The sequence below is a fragment of the Pogonomyrmex barbatus genome, unplaced genomic scaffold (genome assembly GCF_055798465.1).
Source record: "Pogonomyrmex barbatus isolate J1 unplaced genomic scaffold, ASM5579846v1 scaffold6, whole genome shotgun sequence".
In the NCBI taxonomy this organism is placed as follows: domain Eukaryota; kingdom Metazoa; phylum Arthropoda; class Insecta; order Hymenoptera; family Formicidae; genus Pogonomyrmex; species Pogonomyrmex barbatus.
This window is the reverse complement of record NW_028297160.1, coordinates 5,098,855-5,117,409: the sequence shown is the minus strand read 5'-3', so window position 1 is coordinate 5,117,409 and position 18,555 is coordinate 5,098,855. Positions and strand designations below refer to the sequence as shown.

Below are 18,555 nucleotides of genomic sequence, written 5' to 3'. Positions count from 1 at the left end.
CAGATCAAAAATTTTAGACTTTCAAAAATATCGATATTAGTAAGATAGAAACTTCTTATACATACTTTATATACATTATGTTAAAAATACAAGTTATTATGGACGAACAAATGGCTTGGATGAACAAATAAAAACTATTAAATATAAGAATAAATTAATATTTTTATTTAATTATTTGCAACATTATGCAATTTTATGTGCATATATATATATATATATATATATATATATATATATATATATATATGCCAAAATATTACCGTCTACGTTAAATGCATTATATTTTACTTGCAATTTTATATCTAGTATCGTTTCATCATCAAATATTTTAATCTTACAACATTGTGCAGTGCGATCGAGTATCATAAACTCTTGGTTCGTCCAATGATTTGTGTCGATCCGATAAAGAAAACCTTGTGAACGCCTGCCGTTTTTTATCTGGTGTTCATATGTTGTGTATAACACCTCATCGTGAGCCGCTTAGCACCTCGGACGCCATACGGTTTAAGACAGTTCGCGTATCTCGATCTCGCTCTCAACACCTTTCTTATCGATGATTTCTTTTATGCTCCCGTAATGACACGCTTCTCGGCATGCCCGTGGCGGCGGATGCTATTAAAAAATAGATAGAAAGGAAACATGACGTTTGTTTAGCAACACGATAGTTTCAGCAGGGAGTAACAAGCGAACGGTACCAGATCCTTTCAGTTTATTTTGAAAAGTCTAACATTGATGAAACTGCGAACTTAAAGAAAAATGTCTTTTTAATATTTTATGGAAACATAAGTTAAATATATTGTTTTTAATTATTCTCAAAAAAGCATTTAACGTGTTTGTTCTAATAATAATGATTTTAAAGTAAAACACACACATGCACACACACACACACACACACACACACACACACACACACACACACACAAAAGTTAAAAATTTTCAGAATAAGATCTCAATTTATTTTTCTTCAACTACATATTTATTTATTATTATATTTATTTCTTTATCATCTTATAGAACACTCTAACGTTAATGAAATATTTAAAACATTTCTTTGTTAAAATTTAATGCATCATTTTAGCTTCTGTTGTTTTATTCAATATTTCATTAAGATTTGACATCTCGATAATTAGGTAAGCGTCCTCAGATCAGGATGATCTATAATTAACGATATCAAAATGGATTTTAAAGATGTTCATCTAAAAAGCTTCAAAACGATCTCATCTCACACGTTTTTGCATATCACGCTTAGAAATCTTCCGATCGACCCCATGTCAAACGGATGAACGAAGTTTAATGTGCAAGTAGGAAATGTTGAGCGAAGAAAAATTTATCTGGGGATAGACGTCATGACTGTCATTTTTTATTTAGGTTCGAGATAGCCGATTCGAAGCGTTGATAACGAAAGTGTTTGAAACGATAGTCTACAATTAACGATATTAAGGGTAAATTTGCAGGTAAATTCGCGATGGGGGAGGAGCGAGCGGTCGCATTGTGCATTCTTGGCAATCTTGCCACCGTATATGGTAATTAAATTGATTGGCGCGAGATACGAGCCATGCGTGATAGTAAAGAATATTCATGTAAAGAATATTCATTAACACGGCGAGATCAGAGGTCATTAAAGGATGTATGAAAATACGATACGAAGATATTAGTGTGATGACGTAATTATAGGGGTCTGTAAGGAACGCTACTGTCCATAGCCATAAATTGTGCATCTTCGAGCGATTTCCTCCACAGAAATCGTGAAGACACATTCCTTCGCTTCTTCGCATGCGAATCGAATGATCCAAGTTTTATTGATACGATCGAGCTCTTCGGGAGAATTAAGAGCAACCGGCATATTAAAATTTATGTCGCCAACTGGCGTACTCGCTCGTTAATTGCCACGTACATTAACGATCATCCATAAAGAGAGTAGCCCTTCGAGCCAGAAACAGATCGAGATCGGGTTTCGTTATCTCTTTAAACAAATTGCACTTAACCGTTCGTTGCGAAGCATTGCGCCAGAACATGAAAAAAATCAATGTACACCGCCCTCTTACCCTTTCTGTCCGCGATGACATACCCCCAGACGCGAAAGGGCAGTAGAGGGAATCGAACGAAGCGTGCCTATAAAAAACTGCGAGTCCTCTATTTATGGCGGCTTAATTAATTCCTATGTGTTTTCGGCCACTTCCCATGCAAAATGCTCCCCTCCGTGCGTGTCTTTATGGCTCTTCATGAGATATAAATGATCTGATAAAATGTTTAAGCGCCATCGCGCCCTCCGTCTCCCATTCGGAACGTTATTATTACAGAAAAACAAAACGGTAGAAGCCGCGGGAGACGCGCCATAAAGGGTGCACCTCGACTTTCTCTTCCCCCATCATCCGGGATCTCATGCATATTCATAGTTAAAGGGGGCATTCTTAGAAGCCGTTGCGAATAGCAATTTATCTCGCGATACACTTGATTAAAAAAACGCGAGAGGTACCTACCTATTTTAGGATATTGCTTGCAACCGCGCAAGGTTTATCGCCCATGTAACGCGCGATGTGTATCGGAGTCTTCCGTCCTTAACTTAAGTTTTCGATTAAGGAAAGCCAAATATATATTCCTCAAGCTTGCCACGATGCTTTTGGCACGACTTTTGGTATTTGCCTTTACCTGTCGGCCGTCGATTTACGCGCGTTCCGCAGCGGTCCTCTTTAATGAAGAGATACGGCAGCGGTCGTTTCGTCGGCTCACGCGACGAATATCGCGAAATGTCGTACGTCTCGAGGGACGTTCTCCCCTCCCTCCCTCACCCTCGTTCTCGCGTAAATAGGCTCGCAATTTCTCCAACGCCGTGTGTCGTGTTGAAACTCGAAGCGTCGTCCATCGTCGAGGCCGGCGACGCCTACATCGCCGCGAAAACCACAACGGCGGCGTTTCTCCACGACTCCGCGCGTTTCTCTCACATCCGTCAGTTAACTTTATTGCGCAATGTTGCGAAGCACGCGCGAAGCAGCGCGCCGGTGTAGGTGAAGGCGCAGCCAAATCGAGTCCGTGAATTCGCATAAAATTAACATTCCCCGGCGCCGTTATGTAGCTTCCCACGGTTGCGGCACACATGTAGGTACCTACGAGGCTGGCCTACGCGGAATAATAAGGAGCATCGTGTCTCGATCGTGTCTCTTCCGCGAATTGCGGACTATGCAGGATCTATGCGTACGACAAAGAAAAAGAGAGAGAGAGAGAGAGAGAGAGAGAGAGAGGAGAGAGAGAGAGAGAGGAGGGGGACAAAGAGAACGGGGAATTCTGTGTCGCGTGTACCTCTCTCTCTCTCTCTCTCTCTCTCTCTCTCTCTCTCTCTCTCTCTCTCTCTCGCTTGTCTTTATATCGCATGCGATAAAAGACGCGATCGTGAAGTTGTCGATAGGACTCGATAATATAGCATTAATCAATATTAATTAAATCGATTGCGCCAGAAATCCATATGGATAGCGTCGGTTAATTTATATCCGTGACGCTTTGTTTACGGTCGCTCGCGCTTTATGGAGAGGGAGAGCGTTTCTACCTGCGCTTCTAGACCTCGCCGCTTACCTGTTACCTCTTACCTGTTACCTCGGCATAAGGACACGTGACACACGCGAGTGGCACGCGCGGCGCGCGCTCGCCTCTTTTCAATGGCAGAACCAGTTCTCCATGGAATAGAAATAACCATTCTCCTTTTCGTACTTTTGTCGTTGATGTGGTTCGCATATGCATATGTCGCAAGGTAATAAATTCTCAATAAAAGAATAAATTTCAGATTGTTGAAAATTGAAGAATGAGCGAGAAACTATCGCGATGATATTTTGACAATATTTTAGCTCTAAAATTAAAAAAAAAGATTATTAAAAGCGGTTAGAAAATGTACGATAAAAAAAGGTTAAGAATAGAAATCGCTTACTAATATTATTATAACGTTTGCGAGATCAGACTTAGTCTCTCTTTCTCAGAAGCTAAAGGTGCTTCATGAAACTCACATGTGATTGCTTGGAGTAAAAACTCTCGCGCATCTCTCGATCAGAATAATGAGGGGTTACAATAACGGATCTGTAATTATTGATTTCATCTTGAGCGGATTGCAAGAGGAGGCGAGAATAAACGGGCATAAATCAAAACAAAGTCGGGACATCTCTCTGCGATCTATAGACGTCTCCTTGCGATTATGCCATGGCAGCAAACGCCGTCATTCGAAAAGGCTCCTTTCTCTTCATTCATTTATACTTTGTATGATTCCCATTGTACAGTATCCGACGACTTTTCAGAATTCATCTTGATTTACAGCTTCGGCAAAAACAAATAAACATACAGCTTGATACGCTCGTTCATCCTGCTTATTCTTAATGCTTATCTTCATTGCCGTTTGTATCTTTTAAAGAAATTCATTATTCTGATCGTAGATAACTGAATAACGGTGAAAAATGTCTTTAAAAGATAATTTTAAGATGAGATTTTAAAATATTATTAAATATACTTTCGGAAAAAATCCAAAAAATGCAAAATAGCAGATAATTTCGAAACAAACATTATAATCTTTATCTAAACATAATCTCTGATAAAGTAAAGAAATATAAAATTAATAATTGCTTAGTTTTCACAATACTTAGAGATCTTCTTCTAGGATATCTATTTTCAAATAATTCTATAGAAGATTTTGTTTCTTTTGTTCTACAACTTTCTGCAAACTCAGATGTTAAAATAAAGATACCGAAACTATCACAAAAACTATCACAAAAAAATTCTTTTATCTTTAGACTTTGAATACTATTTTATTCTTCAACAAGATAAATTATAAAATTAGTAATGAACATTGTTATGAACAGCTAATTTTCTAAGTATTTAGTTTCAAATATAGTATTAATAAAAAATGCAAATGTCACTGATGCTATGCATATTATGCTAATCTTATAATAATCCGACCAATAACGTCGCAACGTTATTTTATTATTTTCAAAGAAAGATATGTCTTGAGCGAAGAGTGAAAAGACTGGAAATAAGCGAAGTTATCTCGCTGTGCTATTACTATGGTTAAGAGGAAGTAATGATGGAGTAATTTAAGATCAATCTCTTTAAGATCAATCGATCGAGTTTCATGGCGTCGCGTCGCGTGTGATACACGTGTTTGTTGCCGATTCCATTAGCGTAATTTTCATTCGTTTCGTCTCGATCGAGAGATTTCTTCGATGCACGCGAAACAATCCCGACAACCCACGCACTCGCTTCAATTCCAATGAAATCCACTGTCGAGCAGTCATGTACCGCGAGATTGAAGGTTATTATTGTTTAATACGGTCAATAAAGCTGCATTATGGTACAACCATGAACGTAATACTAAGGTTCCATGAGGTCTTAGGCCATATCAGAGGTTCTCACTGGAATGAAAAAGATTCTACTGCGGCATAAATCGATATTTTTCGTCACAAAAATTATCTAATAAAATTAGAATTTATTACAGCACGTGATAGAGAAATTTTTGGAAACAATTACATATATGTAACATGTGCAACATGTCACAGCTTTAATAAATAAACAAGATAATTAATGTCGTAAATACCTGAATTCAAACTGTTATATAAATAAAGCTTATACATATACAAGACTGCATTATACAAGATTGTTATAAATAAAGAAGAATTTCTCATGTCTTCTTTCTCGTGTAGGCTTCTGCAAAAAAATATGGCGAGCGCCACTGCGGTCTGTCCCGCGGTGTTCTCTCACAACGAAGCCGATCGTGCTTCGAAATAATCAAGATCACATTGGTCTGTCCCGGATCAAAAACATTAATTTTAAATTATCGAGATGGCACTGGTCCACTGTGCGGATAACGTATCGCGATCCCGAAGGCGCTGGCTACATCGAGGCGATCAATGGCGCCGCTCACTGTGAGAGATTAGGCTGGACCGTGATTACCGGTACATAAATATCAAAAAAAGAAACGGGAGGCGGGATGGGCACCGTGGAGAAAAGGTAATAAAGGAAAGGCCGCACCTTACTTCCAGACGAATTTCACTTTTGATATATTCTCCGTTCATGCAGTAATGTCACCTGCAAATTAAAGAAACTTTCACGTGACTGACCGGATCTTCGCGAAATCAGTGCGAAATCAGCACCAACGCTTGGATTACATATTCATGTAATTTTTTTGAATACAGAAAGTTTATTGATTTAATCACGAGGACAATGAGCTCTCTTCGTCTTCTTTGTTTAGTAATATTTTCTCATCATAAAGAGAAATATATTTAACCAAACATTGAAGGAAACAAAATTGTGAAATATGCGTTAGTAAAATTTCATTAAATAAATTATTAAATACAAATTAATAAATATTACACAATTTTACAAGTAAGACAGTACAGATAATCATTTATAATAATGTTTGACATACACATACGCTCTTAGTCACCGTACAGCATCTTGATAATGGTATTGTGCTGACTTTGGACATTGTAAGGCGATATTGGAACAATGCTCGCATTGGCCAACACTGTATTAACAAAGCAAACAGAGAGCCGAAGATACACTACCTGCGAGTACCGAGCTTATCTCGTCGAAGCAATTACCAACGGATAGGGACGAAATTAAAGATACGTATCGATCGACATCTGCTTAGCACCATAAATTAACACTTGTTTTGGCCGTCAATTAAACGATCTAGTGATAACGTCTCGCTAATTTTACACTTGTAATCCAGATAAAAATTTCTCGGTTAAATTTCTGTAGCCTCTTCGAAAATGCAATAAAATATACGTTAGGCATATGATTTATTGGATAAAATGTTATTTTAACAGAATCATTTTTTACATAACATTTTGAAAAACAAAATGCTATTGTATCATTTGGATAAAATAAATTACATAAATTTATTTATTTATTTATTTAGACATAATATTGCCGAAATATGTAATGATGATGGTTTTAATAACGTGTACGAAGTGCTGAGATGAACTTCACAGCATCACAGTGATTAAGTATGCAAATAAATTTCTGCGATATTTAATTCGCCGATGCTCGTTAACACCGACTCAAGACAAATTGTTTGCCTAGCATGGACAAGCACAGGCGCGGAGGTATTTCTAATTATTCCATATGCATAGGTTTAATTAAGGACTCGGTCGCACACACGTATTCGCTTGATAAATAGTCTCGGTGGCGAAGGTTGGCGATCCGGGCATCGATTCATTCTTGGCAGGTAACCATCGCGAAATAACCATTAATTTGAAAGTTTCGGTCCAAAGTCACAATTATACATATTATCGATCATATACATATTATCCCGAAGTCAGATTCGGATAGAAGTCATTACGATGACTTTTAACCTGTTTGATTATTCGTACAAAAAAACATCTTCCACATTTCTTTATTCGTTTCGCGTTTCTACGATAAAATGTCACTTCGTAAAAATGTGACGTAACCAAAGTTACGTAGGTCCAATGAGAATTACACCGATTGCAGTTTAAGAAGCTTGAGAGACTTCCGCTCGTCGATGGGCTCGTCGGGCTTAAAAAGGATTCTTTGTAACCGGTCTTCATTCGATGTTTAATCGACATTCACCAACGCTAATCCTCAATAAGACCGCTCTCGGGTTCCTCCCGGAACACTCGTGCGCGGCAAAAGAAGATGCACGCAACGCGCGACCCAGTTTCGACGGTGTATCGGTAATTTAAGATCGATAAACCACGATCTATCGGGCCTATCGAGTTACGCGTGCAGGCCGCCGATGGGATTAAAAAATTCAGCCATTCACGGTAATCCTTTCTCGCGCGGCGAAAATAATACGAATGCGGCCGGAACACGACACCGTCGATCGTATATTGAATTTCCTGAATTGGCTTGAATGTGCTTGATATTCGATAAAAAAGTGGATTAAAAATATTATGTTCCGGGACATTATATGGACGAGTCGTAGGGTGACCCTGTGGTCTCCTTCGCTGTCCCCAAGCCTTCTCTTCGATTCACCTTTCGTTCGCGATGATCTTCGCGGTTAAGTTCGAAATCCTCTTTGAAAGCTTTTTCACGGTTTTACGTTTCATAAACACGGCGACGAGGCGGCGGGGCACGCAAAGAGATCGAGGGAGAAGAGAAGATGCCAAAAACGAAAGGCTTATCATATTTTTCTGACCATGGGACAAATCCCTAAATCTTGTTTACAAGCAAATTCCACAATACGGGACATAAGGGATTTAATGCGACTCCAGCCCGATTTCCGCGAAAGTCTTCTCTAAAGTGTAATTTACTACAGAAGGATTATACGACGGAGGATCCATCCAACAAGTAAAGCTTCTCACCAGACGCCTGCCAAATGCATTCTTTATGCGTTCACATTATGCAAATTATACAAGAAACGTATCGGTAATCTCGTGATTAAATACACACTGAAAAACATTTTTAAGAAAAATCCATGAAATATTTGCTAATACATCAGATTACACGGATGATCAAACTGTCACACACTTGCAGTTGAAATTTGCTTCTTAAATAATTCGATTTATAGAAATGGACTTTTAAAGTTAGTAATTTTCAACGTCGGATTAAAATTGACAGTAAAGTAAAATTTATTTTGCGAAAAATCGAGACGGGCAATGTAGATTGTGATATCGAGTGTGATATCGATCGAATACGACTGAAGAAATACCCTTTTTACCCTCCCAGCAGGATGTCTTTTGGCCAGCGAAGCGTCTGCTAACAGGATTATTATGACGCGATTGTATACGCGTCAAAGAAATAGAGCGGCATTGTGGCATTCGGATACACGGATTAGGTGCAGGCCAGACTAAAAATTATAAATGTGGTCCTTTCATTCGTATGCTAAATATTTTCTTCCAAGAGGAACATCTGCTATCTGCTAATCTTTGAAATTATTAAGAATCTTACATAGAACGTCAAAATTTTACTTATATATTCATTTTATTATTTTACATATATAATTTGCCCACTGAAATCAAAATATGCACATGTACATGATTAAATTGATTATACCGAAATAGTTAAAAGGGGATAAAAATTGTTTTTTTTTTTTTTGAGTTTTCAATCTTAATGTATAAATAACTAGGGAGAACAGAGTAGTAACAGGATAGTTAACGCGAAGGCAAACACGAATACGTGTTTAAAAGGTCCAAAATAATTTTCTCATTTTTCTCGCTGACTTAAGCGATTTATCCATTCCGATCCTTAGCTCTCCCTCGTGTTCACTGACGAGTTCCTTCGCAACTTAGACACGCCACACGTCGACGCCTACCATCATTTAAAAAACACGTCTGCGTTAGTCGAGCCAAGCGTGCGATGATAAAGCCGATGTGATTTTTCAGCTATGCTACGTCGATAGAGGGTGATATGAACGAGTGTCCCCATATGCTGGAATGGACCAAGCAGTCCCTTTAAAATACGGACAACAGGCATCTAACACCCCATTTGTCGCTATCTCTCGCTCATTTATTAAAAGGGTTGAATAAATTTCCGTAGCGGATAAAAATATAAACCGGAAATCGTTCGCCATTTATTCGTGCCCCAGCCAAAGTACATAGTCAGACTTATTTTTATCTCGAAAACATTCAGATAAACAGAGAGCTCAAAACACATTTAGTCCTTCTTTTATAAAATACTGCCAATTTCTAAAAAAGAACAATATACCTTATTTCAAAATTCCTTTCTTAAAATTACATTTAATTTCTACACATACATTTATTTATTGTAATATTTTATTATTTTCACTCACATAGATTACGTTGCATTAATAAATGTGCAATTGTACTTATTCGTCTTTTCAGTTTTTCTTGCAGTATATTTACATTTGTCAATATTTAACGATGATAAATAATAAATAATGAATACAAACGTTTCTTGCTCAATCATCATTTTAGAAAATCTGTTTGTCAAAAATAAATCTGTTGATCATGGTCTCGAATTCCGCTCCTTGATTAGGATGAATTTCAGGCATGAGTCCGGGAGTGACTCCGCCACCCACGTATTCAATTTTCCGAAAAGTTCGGATGTTTGGTCCATCGCTGCTTGTGAGTCTCGCAGTTGCACAAAGCCACGGCATGACGTCCAAGGTGTTCCATCGACAATAGCGGAATACGGCATGGAGAAGAAATCCCCACGGTCCCCTCTGCCCGTTGATCCCGTCGATTCACGGTTCACTTAGTTCGAGTCTTCCTTCGACATTTGTCGTACAACTCACTTCGATGTTGTTACATAACGATTCACTGTCCACGAGACGTTAAACCCCACCCGTCGTCGGTAAACCGGCATACATTTTCCTCCGGACTGTGCTTGATCGTTCGTTCACGTAAATTTTATGAGTAGTCCATTTCGTTCTCTTCTCGAATCTAGTAGTAGTCCGTCGGGGCTACCACCATGGGATTCCGTCTCGCGCCGCGGCCGGTTCTGTCCATAATTATAGCCCCAAGCGAGCTCAATAGAAAGACGTTTTAAATGACGGTGAGGCATAAAAGACTTGCGTGAGAAAAGTAGATCTATATGTTATGAATGCTATATAATTAATATCACAAAAGCAAGTTTAGAAATATTATATTATCCCTTTCTCTTTCGAACGTAACGTGCAATGTAATTATAAAATATCTCAACATCTCGTTTAATAGACGGATAATTTCTGCGTTTCATTCCGCATAATCCTTGTGCCTTCCCTATAGCTTCACTATTCTATGCCATTGTTGAAACTAATACGAGAATAATCCGTGACACAAAATATTCTAAAACAGTTTGTGTTTCCTCGAGGCTGCTATGGTCCAGGTTACTTCGAGCTGGCCCACGTGGAGTCACGTGGCAATAACTCTAAAATTTGATTGCAGCAGACACCGGGATAGAGGCTACCCCCAAGGCAACCGTGGTAATAGGCCCTCAACCCTCGCACCCACGCTCTTTCCGTTCTCGAACTAAGCTCCGGACCAACTCCGCCACCACTACGTCGTAAATAAAACGAAATTGTTGACCGGTACCTTTCGGCTGGTTAAGCGTTAAACAAAGGCCCACGGGATGTCGGGCGCCGTATCTTTGATCTCTGTTTGCCGAGGCATGCATCACCCGCGAGATAATCAGGAATAATTATTTGTTAGATAAATACGATCGCAGCCGGCGATAGCGCGCTAAATTTATGATGGACCGCTTGCCGTTTGTAAATGACGTAGAGGAGAGAGCTTGTTCGCGCGCGCCGAGCTATGAATATCGCCACGCGATTTCGAAGCGCGGACAAAAGTCGGGCGTATGTTAAGAAATTCGCGCCAAGAACTTGATCTAATCGATGAATCATATCGTACATACTTTGTTATACATAATTTTATATAAATATTTAATTAGTCAATTTAAGTATTTGAGTTATTCCGAGTTTCTGTCAAGCTTCAAAAACTTTGAAAGTCTAATAATAAAGCGAAGAGAAATCTTGTAGATTAGATCTCTCACGTTTCTCGGTTCGAAATGACTTTAATATCGTGTTACCTGCACATGTATATTAGCGCGTGTGATGTACATATATATGTATGTGTGTCGAGAAATAGACATGACACTTGCCGTGTCCAATTCTTGCGTAACGCTCGACTCTAATAGCCTTTTCCGATCTTCCCAATGATCGAGCCCCGCGAGAGAATCGTTGTACTTCTATTTTGCATTCCTAGCATACCAAGCGAAATCGATGCGCATCGTCTGCATTGGTGCGTCGACGGAGGGTGATACTCATGCGGATATTTTCAAGCACAGTGGATGGCTAAACGAGCCCGCTCGATTCTCACGGTCGTCTTAGCCGCCGGAATCCGTAACTTTAGACGTATTATACCTTCTTTCTATTTTTGTCAGTCGCATTTTTTTCTTTTTGCTTCTCTTTACGCAAAAAAGGAAACGGCAATAATATATAAATTTTGTTTCATAGAGAGAAAGAGAGACGAATAAATAAGAAAAAAATAAGAAGAAGTCAAAAAAATATTGCAAAAAGAATTATTTTTCGATTCCTAATCTAACTACGATGCATCCTGAATTGATATCGTTTTGAAATTACGTATAAAAAATTATTTTTTGTAAAATTCATGAGGGAGAAACTTATCAATATTAGAATTATTCTATTTTTCATCGATCCGGTGTCTGAAAATTTCTAGAGGGAATCTACTATGGTCTACCGTGTCGTACATCAACGTCTCGCGGAAGGTGGGCGGACGTCGCGTCAGCGGCTGACGCCCCGCGAAATTGAATCTAAAGGTCCGAGTGTATCCTCATACCCCAGTCCTCCCCACAGAGCTGCAGGGAGGTCGCAAATCATCACCTCGCTACATTTACAACGTTAGATAGCCCAAGATTACAGTCGTTCCAAGCTCGACTATGGAATACAAGGCGCCTCTCGCCCTTCGTTTTCTTTCTTCGCTCGGGATATTACAGCGCGCCTTTCGCGAAAGCGATCCTCCGCCGTTCTCGCGAGCTCGTTGCCTACTTAAGTGAAACAATGTGGTCCCTTGGCGATCGGCCGCGCGAGCAACGTCCAGCTCGTAAATTATCCGCCGGCGGGGACTAATGAGCTCGTGATTATAGGGACCGGGGATAAAAAAGGGCGTTCTTGCGCGATGACGCTCGCGCTGGTAATATATCTCGGTTTCGTTGCTGTCCAAGATGAATACGCGAAATCGGGATGATTTTTCTCCCAGCAAGTCAAGGCGGAGATAGATTCTGATCGACATTGGCTTCGAAATGGAGCGCGTGAGTGCGTCGGGTTCGATTAGATTTAGAAGAGTGACGTGGGTCCGAAAGGATTCTCGAAATTATTGTTGTTTCCAAAACAAAGATTCGTATGTCTTATCATCGTCGTTCGGCCGGACATCTTTAAGCTGTTTTTACGAGATGTAAAATATTACTTACTTCTTTATTTGAGAAGAAAAGTCCCACGCAAACCCGGTGCACCCACCGTATGGTTCTCCATTCTTGGATCTCCCACTTGGAAAGATTAAGAAAATTCACCGTATTACGCGACCTCGCGCAAAGATCTCGGTCCATTATTTACGAATGATGATCTCGAGAGGATCAGCCGTGTTCCGTTTGCCGATAGGATTTGCTCCCGGCAAGTCAAACAATGCACCCTGAAGCGCGCCATCGGGACCAAGTTGTTCTCTCTCCTCTCTCTTTCTCTCTCTCTTTCTCTTTCTCGTATTTCTCTTAAAACGACGCGAGCGTTCACGTGTGGCAGCAGAAAGGATTGGAGGTGGGTATTCCCTTGCTTTTTTTGTTCATGAGGGACTCTGGTCTCGCACGAAATTCCAGACATCTTCTTCTCTCTTTTTCTCGCCCATCGACCTTTCCATGTCTTCTCGCGCGGTTCGCAAACCATACGCGAGCACATACAACTCACCCTTTCTCGGTCGTCTTAAGTCGTTCCCGCGTTTTTACATTCTCGACGAAATCCCCGCGGCTTTGTGCCCGTTTATTACGTTTGCCAACCAAATGATGTCATTAGATATACTTAGGCCGGGTTTTATTGTCGTCTTTTACGCCGGTCGAACGGCTTCCGTGAAACGAATTCGTGCTGAGCGTTCACGACTCATCGGTTATCACGCCGAAATTCGCTCGCCATCTCGCTCACGTTCTTTGGACAGGCGGCCTTACAGCCTCCTTCTTCTTCTTCTCACGACCACGTGAGAATCAGCTATACTGTTTTATTGCCTTTATATTGCCGGATATTTCGAGCTTTCCATGTGAACCAACCACGTGTCCTGTATACGCGTATTTTTTTACGATAACCCTTTGTGCGTTACATGTCTCGAATGCGACGAAATCTAAGATATCCATGGTGAACCATGGGTTTTAAAATATGAAGAACTAACACATCTGCCGGATCAATGGCTACGAAGCTAGTGAAAACAGTTGAAAAAATTAAACATTGTATATAGTGAGAGTAGAACGTTGTAGAAATTTTTATATCTCATGATAACACGACATGTTCAAGAATATTTATAGATATCTTTATCTTTGTTACATAATCTTTATCTTCATGCTCTTAATAAAAATTCACAGTAATGAACTTTTTAATACTCGATAATATTTCTTGAAATTACAAAAGTGTCACTATCTCAATTATCTAAAATAAAATTAAAAATTATTTATATATATATATATATATATATATATATATATATATATTGAAGTTAATTATTATTAAAATAATACTAACATCACTTTATATATTAATATTTATATTTTAATATTAATAATGAAAAATAATTGGAAAAAAAATTTGGCCCATGAGGGGATCGAACCCGCGACCTTCGCGTTATTAGCACGACGCTCTAACCAACTGAGCTAATGGGCCAACTGACTGCCTTCTCTAACTTTAACCATTTCAAGTAAGATCATGACATATTTGTTACTTAAATGAAATTATTAAAAAAATAATTTATTAAATAATAATCACAAAACGCATAAATAAAAATACATATCAATCGATAACAAAATAATAGAATATAAGCGTTCAAGATATTTTGTAAAGTGACTAATGTTCATTTCTATTAATGTCAATTAATTTTATTTTTAGTTTAATTTATCTTTTTTTTAATTCTTAGAACGAAAAAGTAAATTAAGCCGAGATTAAAGTTAATCTACATTGGTAACAGAAATAGACATAAAAAATTTAATGCTAGAATTGATAGTCTTCTTTTTTCAGAAACACATCTTGTGACATTTTTGGCTATCAAAATTTATTAGATAAATTTACAAGTGCAGATTAAATTTACAACGACAAAATGCCGACTGAATTACCCGTTGATATGTTAAATAGACCTTTGCTAGAGATTGTTTTTAGAAGGAAAAATAATGCCTTATTCAAGAAATTAGCGCGAAAAACTCATTTCAACGTAAAAGAAGTCGAAGGTTATCTAATAAAATAAAATAAAAGAAATATATTGTTATAATCTTATCTCATAATAACCTTTTCTTTAACTTATCAATTTAAATATCCATTAAAATATTAATTCACCAAATTAATTTTATCGTAGCGTTAGCTGTTATACATAGAAAAATAACGCAAACTTTGGGTCCTATGACAAGATCGGTGTTTAGAGACATTTTACATTCTGGCTTGGATTTTACTGAAAATATTCGGCATCTATATATCGACAGAATTTTCTCTGTGTTTGATAAAAAGAATGTTCTGCAAGTATGAAAAATTAAAGCCAATCATCTATATGTTTATGGTAATTAATGATGTTTATATCAGTAGATTCCCCTGGAACAATGGATTGAAGGACTCTCCATAATCCTTCGCGGCAACCTAAATGAAAGAATACATTTCGCTTTTAGTGTAATCTTTCCTCTATAATTATTCTAAGTATTTAGAATTTAACATGTAAATTTTTTATAAATTTAAAATTATTTTATTTTTGAAAAATACGAAAAAGTCAAGCTTGAATTATTATTATTGTAATGTTTATAAAATGCAGATATACGATTTTATGCACACTAATAAATTGAAGAAGGAACAGATATTTCCGACAATGCGAGGTTGTTTGATCAAACTACAAACAGACGAAGATCCCGATGAGGCTGTAAAGGTTAATGAATTAATAATAGTAAATTCTGATCTAGTATTACTAAATATATGTTCAATTATTAATGATATTAAAATTTGCATCTTTCAAGCACAAAGTTCGAAATAATAGGTGTCTCAAAAAATTATTTATTTTAGGATTTGATTGATTCACTGTTGAAAAAACTCGACGTCGATCGCGATGGTGTAATATCCGAGGACGAATTTCACAGGGCTGTAAAAGAAAGAAATCTACTGCTGCTAGAATGTATGGGACCCGTGTTTCCGTCTAGAGTAGCGCGACAAACATTTTTAAGCACATTTACAGATCGGCTTGGACAATTCTAATTCCTACGTTTCACCGAGTAAGTCATTGTTTGTACAATTGCATACTTGTCAACGTTGATCTTCGTTTTTGTCGTAATTGTCGTAACAATAATCTTATATAATAAACGTACAAAAAAGCTATTTGAATTATATTGTGAGAAACTATTCAAGCTGGAAAACCCAAAAGTGCATCTTGATGCAGTAGACAGGCAAACGCGCCAAATCAGACAGAAAAATCTTCCTGAACGAGTAACGCTCGAATAAATTTTCGAGATCGTCGACGCAACGTACGGCTTTTACGATTCACCGAACGATGGCAATTGACTCGTTCGTTTTCTTCGCAAACAATCGCTAATGGACCGCGCTAATACCACATCCTAATCGCATCAGACTGCATCTGCGATATGATCGTCAGTGGGCGAACTGAATCGATCGCTTCATGAATCCTCGCGGTCGTGATAAATTTTATTACTATGATCAGCTATGAATAGATGATCGAGCCTTATATCCGTGTACCATTTAACATAATGCGCCGATCAATGATCGCGATTGCGTTTCGCAATCTGTTATTATTTAAACACTGTAAAAACATAGGCGAGATAAAAGACGATATGATCTGAAAGCGCGAAACGGGAAAGGGGATTCCGAAGGATGTTCATCACGTGCATCGCATGCCGGTCCACCTGCTCAGCGATCTCTCGATTAATAGAGACCGCTCGTGAGATACGGAACAGATATAGACCTTTCTTCGCTCGCGAGACGGATCGCAACCCCACCACCGCAAATCGCACGAGCGGTCGTACGCGTTACGAGGAAGAAAAAATATAATGAATGTTTGAGGGATCCCGCGGACGGACGAATGGCCCGATCCGCGTTTCAAGCAGCTACAACAACAAATTAAACGAGAAAGTCTCGAGGCTTTCGTCGGCTCGGCCGACGTCTCTCGTTGCCTATGGTTCCGGCTACAATGCGTGGGCGTAGGGTACACAGTACCGAGGTGTATGGGCAATGCGTATTTCTTCCCTGGCGATGGTGGGGGCGAGCTGGAACGATATTGTGTAAAGAGTATAATAACGTGCGTATGAAAGGCCGGATCCTTTGTGGGTAGCCGACCGTGTCCTGAAAGGATCTTCCAGGATCTGCTTGCGGGGGTGGCGGGGAACAACGAGAGGGGAGAACCACCGAGGGTTAGGGGCACCAGCTGAGAAAACACGCCCGTGGCGTGTCGACGAGATGTTCACGTACCAGCGCGCGCGCGCGCGCGTGTGCTCGTCGACGAAAAGAGGCGGACTAGCGAACCGATCTGATCTGATTTTTGGGAACGATCGTCCCTTAAATTTCTTTAAGGGAACACGATGGAAGAGAGAGAGAGAAAGCGCGGGTTTATTTCATTCGCGTTTCGGAGCTAAAAGCGCCGCTGTTTCAACAGACTAACTTATTATATCTGGTTAGAGGCAAGGCTTACGGTTGCCGTATATCGGCGTGTAATCCGGCATACGCCTGGGGGGACAAAAACGATCACGCTGACAGCCGAGAGCGCGAGAAACTCGGCTAGGAAACGAATAAATTATAATCAGAGTCGTGCAGACGCAAAGAGCGATGGTGATTGCGAGCCGGTAGCGCCGGGAAATTAAGTCCGCTTGTACTCCGGCTTTCGCCGGCGAGTCTCTCGCTACTCTCGAGCGACAGATTTTATTAGGGATGAAATATCTTTAGCGAGAGAGATATCGAGCAAAAACTTCAATCAGACTTTAATAACAACGGTTACGGTATATAAAAAGGATATAGACGGTAGACGGTGACCAGTGACAGCGCCATAGACGAGTCGTTCCTTTTTCTTGCGAATGTTTCGCAATTCATTGCTCCCTCGTGGCGAGTCTCTATCGTGTTTGACGAAGGCTGAAATTGCGGCGGCAGTATGTTACCACGTAATCTAGCCACCGTCGGCACGGAATAAGCCGCAGAAGCGGATCCGTGAAACGGCGGAAGCGGCGTATGCAACGCGGTTGAATACGAAACATAAATTATAATCAGCCTCGGATCAGGCGCGGGATAGCCGTGATTACAACGGGGAACGTGATGAGACTCCGGGCGATTCGATTTGCGCGGTCCGCGCCCACGCATCAAAGGGACCGACGACGGGATCACGAAAATTCCCCGTGAGTCTCTTTCCAGCGATAAATCCACGAGGAGACTCTCGGTTGACCAGTCCGCGCTTAAAGCCAGCAGCACGCTCTGTTAACCGAATATTCATACGAGAAGAAAGAAAATTCTTAAGAAGAGAAAACGCGCGACCGATAGATCGAATTTATTTCCTAAACCATAAAGGTGTTATCCTTTCCCTGTATATTTAGTAATCCTTTGCATTAATCAAAATGTATTAGGCTCTTTCGAGATTTAAAGGGATACTTATTCAACTTTAGCAGATTCAACGGCAGATGCAACACGATACGAATTTACACGGACCTGTCGACAAGTTTAATTCCCATTCGGGTTTTATTTGCAAACAATGCGCTATAAGGTCCAACTAAAGCCGTACACATTGTCAGAGCGCAACGATCGCAAACATCGAGATTTACAGCCGTGAGCCGTATATCCCACGCTTGTGCGCGCAAGGTTTTGCGAGCGCCGATAAATTTAATTAAAGCACGTGCCGATAACTTGGAATACGCGCGTGTGTTCAATGGAGGTGAACGCAAGAAATCGAG

At 39.6% G+C, this 18,555-nt stretch overlaps 1 protein-coding gene and 1 non-coding gene across 2 annotated transcripts; one reads left to right on the top strand and one right to left on the bottom strand.

Annotated features, from left to right (window-relative positions):
- Positions 1 to 14,234: 14,234 nt before the first annotated feature.
- Positions 14,235 to 14,308, bottom strand: TRNAI-AAU (transfer RNA isoleucine (anticodon AAU)). Its single transcript has one exon. It is a non-coding gene; the product is annotated as a tRNA-Ile (tRNA).
- Positions 14,309 to 14,738: 430 nt separating this feature from the next.
- Positions 14,739 to 15,868, top strand: LOC105424237 (calaxin). Its single transcript, XM_011634365.2, has 5 exons — positions 14,739 to 14,865; positions 14,991 to 15,151; positions 15,215 to 15,295; positions 15,435 to 15,545; positions 15,680 to 15,868. Exons 1-5 carry the CDS (start codon positions 14,739 to 14,741, stop codon positions 15,866 to 15,868), a joined length of 669 nt encoding a protein of 222 aa, XP_011632667.2.
- The last annotated feature ends 2,687 nt before the right edge of the window (positions 15,869 to 18,555 follow it).